General features: G+C 57.9%; 1 protein-coding gene across 1 annotated transcript; it reads right to left on the bottom strand.

Moving 5' to 3' along the window:
• Positions 1-1,116: 1,116 nt before the first annotated feature.
• On the bottom strand, positions 1,117-8,345 carry LOC144133722 (uncharacterized). The gene is made up of 3 exons (XM_077666856.1): positions 8,049-8,345; positions 7,503-7,652; positions 1,117-1,350 (listed from the first exon to the last, which is right to left on the bottom strand). The coding sequence occupies exons 1-3, from the start codon at positions 8,343-8,345 to the stop codon at positions 1,117-1,119; spliced, it is 681 nt and encodes a 226-aa protein (XP_077522982.1).
• Positions 8,346-8,551: the final 206 nt, after the last annotated feature.

Genomic DNA, 8,551 nt, shown 5'->3' with positions numbered 1-8,551 from the left:
CTTCCGTATGGAAGCCGAAACGTCTTCGTTTTAAACAACAACCTTTTGGTCGGCGTTCCTTTTTCTTCATACATGAACCTTCTACCCGACCAGACGAGTTTTCGTCAGACTTTAGATTTCATCCGATAGAATGCGGACTGTAATGGTGTGGACTTGCTACACGATTTCCTGGACCCGAGTCACGTTGTTTTCATTCCGTTGGTATGAAGGGCGCCCCTGCCTTGTGTCGTCTTCCACCGATGTTCTCCCCGAAACGAACCTCTTCTGCCACTCGAAAACTCGCACCCACGATAATGTCTCGTTGCCGTAAGCGTAACGAAGGAGCTCATGCGTCTGCGTGGTTTTCTTGCCAAGCTTCACAGAGAATATTATGTTTACACGTTGTTCGAGGTGGACGTCCATCTCGTCACATTCACACAGTAGAATGCGCAACGACTAGTGACAACTTATTTTTCTACATGTAGTGCCATCTAGCTGGTTTAATGAGACGCTTTATCTCATCTATCTCTTTCCTGAGGTCTATGTTTTCTTTTTTTCGCGCCTATAGCTGCGCTTCGAGTTCTTTCTTTCTGGCGGTATAACGTAGCTGGGAGGCCGTCTCCGGCCAGCTCAACTTTTTATTCGAACGGCTCGAGCTTCTTCCGCGGCTCGAGCTTCTGCTTCTTCCGCTGCGGTACCTGCTGGGTAGTGGCGGGAAGGAGCTTCAGCGGTCTCAAGACTTGTTAAATCCGTCCCCGCTGGATCGGCCAAATGATGAGGATGACAATCTGGTTCTGGATCGCGACTGGCGGCCGGCACCCGCGGACTTGGCGCCGTTGCCCCCATTGTCTTTTCTTGTTGTTTGGTTGTTGCCGCACCACTAGGCGGAGCTTACAGTTGCGGCTGCCCGTGTTGTGGGCGCTGTGGCAGACGATGCAGACGGCTTTGCACGTCGCCGCAGCGGCGGCATAACGAGGTCTTGGGCTTGTAGCAGACGTCCGCTCGATGGTCGACTCTTCTGCAGTTAAAGCAAGCCTTTACTTGCTCTCAGTACGGGTGTACGCGGAAGATGGTTCCTCAGTAATAAATATGACTGGGGACCTTCTTGCCTTGGAAGGTGGTTTGGATGGTCCGGCATTAACCGATGCGTCTGGCATCCGCGATGATGATTCTCGTGTTCCGGTGCATGCATCCTTGGCGGAATTCGTCCGGGGTGCTGCCGTCGTAAGCTTGGTAGATGACTTCCTTGATGAAGTCGTCGGGCACCACCACGTATGACGCAAACTCGAAGTCTTTGTCCCCCATCTTGAGGACTTTCAGGTTCCCGCACGCCGCAGCTCTTTGGCGGTCCGGCGGGCTGAATGCGATGTGCTGTTTGAGGAGTTGACACGAGTGGTATCCTCGGCTTCTGCGCCGAGGAATGGAATCTTGACCGCGTCGTAGGCGGCCCGTTGAAGTTGGCGGAGAGCGAAGTCGTTCAGATTTCAACGTCGCGGACAGCAGATGATTTTATAGTCGTCGGCAGGCAGGCCTGGGAGCGGGGCACGTCTACGGGGAACAGGCGGCCTCCTCTTTTTGGAGGAAAAATTTCCGGCCAACTTGGCTTCGTCGTCATGCCCCGGCAAAGGCTTGTTCTGAGGCGGCGGCAGCGGCGTCGCTTTTCAAGCGTCCTGCTCGGTCTTGCAAGCAGAGAATGGTCTCCCATTCACCGGACTCAAGCTCAGTTGGCGAAATAGTTTCACCATCAACTGCGTATTCCATCTTGGCAAGTCTTGGGCCGCGCTCAGGAGCGGGTGCGTGTCCCAACGGCACGAACTCCGCGCCGCGTTCCGACTAAGGCCAGCAAAGCTAACACCGGGGCCAGTTGGTTGATCATGATGGGAAGATATGCGCTAAAAGCGACACAAAAAAACAAAACACACACGACACAAGCGTAAGTAAGCGCAAGCGCATGTGTCGTGTGTGTGTTGTTTTTTTTTGCGTCGCTTTTAGCTCATATCTACGCATACTAAGTTAGGCCTAGCCCGTGACGTCCGTGGTCGGTGGAAAAAGCCTATTAAATGGCAAAAAGTGGGAGAACCTGGTGAAATACGGTGTCCGCAAGCCCGAAACGACGATCTGGATGTCTTCCCAAAATCTTTAGACCCCGGGGGCCGACTCTATTTGCCAGAAAGTGGCTTCGAGGCGGGAGCCCATGCGATGCGCGTCCGCGCAGGTCGAGCGCCACAGAGAGAATCCAACGCACACTGAAAAGCTACCGAGAGCGGAAATAGTCTTTTGCGTCAGATGCGACCCGTTGACGCAAGCATGCGAGCGTATGCACTTCAATTGCATGCGCACATAGAACACAGCATATTTCGTAAAGGTCCAACACGGAAACAACCTGCCTGCATAATCCATGAAGCTCATTGCAAGAACCATTGGCCCATTGGCGCTCTTAGAAGCAGACCCGAAAAGGAAGAACCGGGAAAAACAGAAAGTAATACGAATGGTAGACTGGCGGCAGAAACTAGAATTTGTTTCAGTTCCTCCAGGGCAAAAAAATGAGGCGTAGTTTTTTTTTTTTACAGCGTTTATGCAGCCTCATCGGTGTCGCAGAAGTCCAAGCGATTGCCAGCACTTTCTCTCGTGGACAACGCACATTGATTAACGATCTGGCGCTTGGACTGTGGTTCAAAATGCATGAGTTCTGGGGGCACAGTCTCAATATTGCGGTACTCATTCGCATGAATATTGGTTCATTATCGTTTGTATAAGCCCATGTTTTTATTTTCAATGACTACGGGATCAGGAAGACTAAGGACGTTCACAGCATAATAGCCATAGTGCGTAGGTCATTTGGAATAGCTTAGCGACGTTATAGTGAAAGCTGTGCATCTAATCTATCCTGCGGCAGCCGGACGGACGATGTGACAGTGTCGGAATTAATCCGGAATTTGATCTCCACTCTGTGCTGCAGTTGCTGCGCGTGCAAATATACTGCGTGCTTCAGCATGTTTCTTGTGGAAGGTTACACGCCGCCGATCGCACTCGCGATTGCCCTCAGCCCTGGTGCAGCGCGTCGTTTTCTGGGGGTCGGCTTCCCTGTCCGGAGACGTGCGTACAGAATTTGAAGCGGCGATGATGAGGCACGTCGGCTATGCCCTTCTGACGGTTACGCCGTCAAAATGACCAGTGGGGGCGGTCGTCAACGTCGTATATTGTTACGGTGTGGGATGCCACGGGGTGGCCACGGGCCCGCCCAGAGAAATATAGCAGCAGTACGGAGGAGAGCCGGCCAAGCACGACCGGCGGCGGCCAAGCTTTCTTGTTCTATCTCCCTCGTGCTAGAGCCGCGCGCTCGCCGCTCGCGCTCGCTCTCCGCCTCTTCTTTTATTCCCGTATCACCTTTCCACCGGGGGGGGGGGGGGGGGGGCCGAGAAGTCAGGCCGTGCTTTGATGCAGGGTTTCCTGGGGCGATGCAATGTGGGTCGCAGATAGGAAACGGTCACACTCTTCGTTGAATTCGAAGTGTGTGAGCTGGGCGAAGGGGTCTGCAGTCGCCGAAGAAGGTCCCACACCGGTTAGGCTAACTTCAGGGAGTTTTATGCAGATTGAGCGGCGATCCGTTTATGGGACTGCATTGCGTGGGGAAGGCATGGAGCCAGCAGGCGACGACGGCACTGATGAGGACCCGGTAGCTAAGTCGGAGTCACCGCAGGCGCCGTAGACATATCGCTTCATGTTTGAAACATGCTCTGGGAAAATGTGGTGCACACCGCATGGTCGATGCTCTGGCAGGTCTTCGAGGCGGTATGTCACGGGGCCGAGTCGGGCAACGACACGGTAAGGGCCGCGGTATCGGGGCAAGAGCTTTGCGGCACGGCCAGTCGCACGGATGGTGCGGCGAACGAGGACCAAGTCACCGGGCCGGAAGGGGGGATGTGGTGGTGCTGCCGCGTTGGCCGCTTGCACACGCGCATGAGCCGTGAGGAGGTTGCGCTGGGCGTCGAGGCGGGCGGAATGAAGTCGTTGAGCAGATTCAGTTGGTGACGCAGTAGGATGGGGAAGGCCCAACTGCGCGTCGAGAGGGATGGAGGGCGTTCTGCCATAGACGACTGAGAACGGCGTCACATGCGTTGTTTCTTGCGCTGCAGTGTTGACTGCAAAAGCTGCAGCAGAAACAAAACGATCCCAGTTTGTGTGGGACGGAGCGACGTAGGATGCGAGTATATCCGTGAGGGTACGGTTAACACGCTCCACGAGGCCATTGCACTGCGGATGATTGACGGATGTAGTGGAATGCGCAATGCCGAAGGAGCGGAGGGCTCGCTCGAATTCATGGGACATAAAGCAGCTCCCACGGTCCGTGATGAGGCGCCGGGGAACACCGTGCCGAAGAACGAGATGCTGTTCCACAAACGCGACGGCATGAGCGGACGACGTGTCTGGAACAGGCAGTGCTTCGACCCACTTGGAGAAGTAGTCGATCGCAACCAGAACATACCGGTTGCCGGCACGCGTCTTCGGAAACGGGCCCAAATGATCCAGTCCAACCAGCTCGAAAGGCGAACTTGGTGGCGAAAAAGCCTGCGGGGGTGGCTTGGTTACACCTGTGGACGGTTTTCTGTACTGGCATGTCTGGCAGGACGCCACGTGTTCCTTGACATCTCTGGACATATTAGGCCACCAAAACCGCTCCGACACTCGTGCGTAGGTCTTGCCGCGACCAAGGTGACCAGCCGTGGGAGCGTCGTGTAAGCCGCGCAAGATTTGCGACCGCAGTGTTGCCGGCACAACTGGCAACCAGACGGGTGGTCGACCACGGAGCCGCTTCACATGACACAAGAGGTCGTCCTTCATTCGATAGACCCGGCGTAGTTGGCGGAGGCCTGCGCCGGCGGCGGTGCCAAGGGAGTGGATTATGGCAGCAATGGCGGGATCTTGCGTTCGTGCAGTCCTCAGGTCCGTCAAAGCCGTCACGGAACAAGGGTGGCGAGAAAGGAAATCGGCATCTTGATGGGCAGAGCCGCGCCGATGCACTATTGTGAAATTGTACTCTTGAAGTTGCAGGGACCAGCGTGCAATCTTGACATTCAAATGTTTGGCGGACTGCAGCCAAGTGAGAGCGCTATTGTCCGTGACTATGGTGAAGTGACGGCCGTACAGGTAGGGACGGAACTTCTCGACGGCCCAGACAACGGCGAGGCACTCGAGTTCTGAAGAGTGGCGGCGGCGCTCAACGTCGGAAAGCTGGCGGCTGGCATAAGCTAGGACTTCGTGGTCACCAGACTCGTCTTCTTGCAGGAGGACAGCGCCAAGCCCATCTTGGCTGGCATCCGTGTGGAGGACGATGGGGGCCAATTCGTCGTAATGGGCCAATGTAGGAGGCTCGAGGAGGGCGTGCTTGACGTCAAGAAACGCGAGCTGTTGGGCCTGCGTCCAACTCCACGGTGCATTCTTCTTCAGCAGGGCGGTCAATGGAGCGCTGCGCTTGGCAAAGTCCGGAATGAAACGACGGAAATACGAAGCAAATCCAAGGAAACTTTTGAGCTCCTTGGCGGTGGTGGGAGCTTCGTAAGCTGTAAGCGCTTTTAGCTTTTCAGGGTCGGGACGGATGCCATGCCGGCTCACAACGTGACCCAAGTACGTCACCTCCGCGAAACCGAAGAAACATTTTTTTTGGTTTTAAGCGAAGCCCAGCAGAGGTAAGGGCTTCGAGGACGCGTTTGAGGCGTCTCTGGTGTTCTTCAAATGTAGCCGCGTAGACAATTACGTCATCCAGGTAGACCAACGCCATAGTCCACTTCAAATGGCCTAAGACTCGGTCCATGAGACGCTGGAAGGTGGCTGGAGCGTTCGAGAGACCGAAGGGCATACGGTTGAACTGGTAAAGGCCGTCGGGAGTCACGAAAGCCGGGTTTTCCGCATCATCGGGGTGAACAGGCACCTGCCAGTAGCCCGAGAGCAGATCTAGCGTGGAAAAATAACGGGCCCCCTTCAGGCGGTCAAGCGCATCGTCGAGGCGAGGCAGCGGGTACACGTCGCAATTAGTAATAGCATTTAGCTTCCGATAGTCAACGCAGAAGCGGAGTGTTCCATCCTTCTTGCGCACAAGGACGATAGGGGAGGACCAAGGGCTACAAGAAAGGGCAATGATTCCCTGGTCAAGCATGTCGCACACGTGCTGCTGGATGACTCTCCGTTCGGCTGGCGCTACACGGCGAGGTTGGTGATGAACGGGCCCGCGGTTTTCGGTGTTGATCCGGTGTTGAGCCCAGGAAGTGCACCCGAGTTCACCGGCGCTGAGAGCAAGGCAACTGCGATGCTCGAGCAGCAAGGTCTTCAGAGAGGCGAGCTCCGCGCAGGTCAGGCTGGGTCCAAAGTTAAATTCTTCCCATGATAGGATCGCCGGCGCTGGAGGGTGGCCAGGCGGGGCTTCAGGTTGCAGAGACGCCACTGGTGACCCGGGGTCAAAACTGAGGCTGTACCCAATTGCGTGCCGGGAGTCAGCGCGAGAGGTACGCTGCTGATGTTGAGTAGAAATACGTGGGCCTATCCTTTGAGCACAGGCAGAAGGCTTCGAGGGGAGGTCATCTGACGGGCTGGAGCTGAACACCGGATGGGTTCGAACAGCACGTCTGCTGTGACCGGACTGTCAAGCTTGGCATACACCCACGTTGCCGCACCCGGTGGCAGGGTCACGGCGGACGCCACAGTCACGGTAGTGACGTCGAACGGCTTGACTCGACACGGCCACTTCGTCGCGAGGTCACGCAGAGATGCTGAGGCACGCTTGGTCGCCGACACCAGGGACTGCCACAGGGCGACACCGAGGCTGGAAACCCGGCTAAGCCAGCCCGGCCCACAGAGAGTTCGGCTCGCCCGTGGTTTGGTTCTAGTAAAATTAAGGACGACTCCGGCTTGCTGGCACCACCCGCACCCGAGGACCACTGGCCAAATTGGGCTGTCTGCGACAACGAACTCGGTGGAGATGGTATTTCCGAGTGCTGTCAGGTTGACGACGACACGTCCGACTTGCTCCACAGGGGTGCCGTTAAAAGCTAAGAGCCGGGTTTTGGCGGCTGGCAGAAGCAGGTGGGGCGCGTTAGCAACAAACGATTTGTGCAGTACATTGACAGCCGCTCCAGTGTCAACCAAGGCCTTTACGTGCCGGTCAAGCAGGGCGACGTCGACGAGCACGTAAGGAGCATCAGTGGTAATCGGAGCCGACGAAAGGAGGGGACGCGGAGAACGAAGGAGTGTGGGGACGGACTTTATTCGGCGGAACGGTGCCCCCGGAGTTCCGCCAAATCGTTTCCCGACGTTGGAGGGCCGGCAGAGTCCCTCGCGTAGTGTCCCCGCAGGCCGCAGCGGAAGCAGGTCATGCGGACGTCGTTACGCAGGCGTCGGATAGAGGCCGCAGTTGGGGCTGCGGACCGAGGAGCCTGCACCCGGACGCTGCGCTCGGCAGACGGTGGCGACCCCCGCGTGGCCAGCAAAGTCAATTCCGCCTCGATGGCGAGCGCCATGGCGGCGCGGACGGAATCAGGACTGCCAGAGCGGACCAAGCGCTGCACCTCGGGGAGTCGGATGGCGTCGACAAACGCCTCGGTGCCGACCAGGGCCACGGCGTTCTGAGGCGCTCCCGGCAGCGACTGCAGAGCCAGGCGCTCAATGGCGGCGGCGAGGACCTGGTACGTCTCCCCGGGCTCTTGACGGCGGGCTCGCAGGCGGTGGTACTGCACACGGGGTTGACCTGAGGCACCATAGTGGTCGGCGAGGAGGCCCGCCAGAACAGTGTAAGAGCCCAGCTGGTCGGGCGGCACGTTCTGCAGCAGCTCGGTGGCGCGGCCCCTCAGTTTTGCAACGAGCATCCATGCCTTCATTTGCTCGTCCCAGCCTCTCGCCGCCGCAATACCGTCCAGCTGGATGCGGTAAGCATCCCACGAGATGGTGCCGTCAAATGTGGGCAATTCCACAACGTCCAACGAACACTGCGGCGAGGACGCACCCGCGCCGAGCACGCCATTGGCGGCCACGACCGCAGGCCCAGCGACGGCAGAGCCGTAAACAGCGGCGGCGGGGACGCCCAAAGGCACCTGACCTGTGCTCGGCTCGGCTGGCACCAGGCGACGGAGTTCGCGCCGGAGAGCTTCCATCTCCCCAGCCTGGGCAGTCAGACGGGCCTCCCATGCGTCCATCCGTTGGGTGACTGTATCCAGGAGGCGCTCAACACCGGCGTCCGGCTGCTGCGAAGAGCCGAGCCCCTCCGAGCGCCTAGGTCTAGCGGCGCCGGCCGCCGCGTCGTCGGCGCTATCGGCTGGTGGTGGACTCCTGTCGTCTGGCACGTCGGGTGCTTGACTCTGGGAGCGGGTGAGCGGCATGATCGCACCGCTGCCACCAAAATGTTACGGTGTGGGATGCCACGGGGTGGCCACGGGCCCGCCCAGAGAAATATAGCAGCAGTACGGAGGAGAGCCGGCCAAGCACGACCGGCGGCGGCGAAGCTTTCTCGTTCTATCTCCCTCGTGCTAGAGCCGCGCGCTCGCCGCTCGCGCTCGCTCTCCGCCTCTTCTTTTATTCCCGTATC

This window comes from Amblyomma americanum, chromosome 5, assembly GCF_052857255.1.
Source record: "Amblyomma americanum isolate KBUSLIRL-KWMA chromosome 5, ASM5285725v1, whole genome shotgun sequence".
NCBI classification, from domain to species: Eukaryota; Metazoa; Arthropoda; class Arachnida; order Ixodida; family Ixodidae; genus Amblyomma; species Amblyomma americanum.
This window is presented reverse-complemented; position numbering and strand designations above follow the sequence as displayed.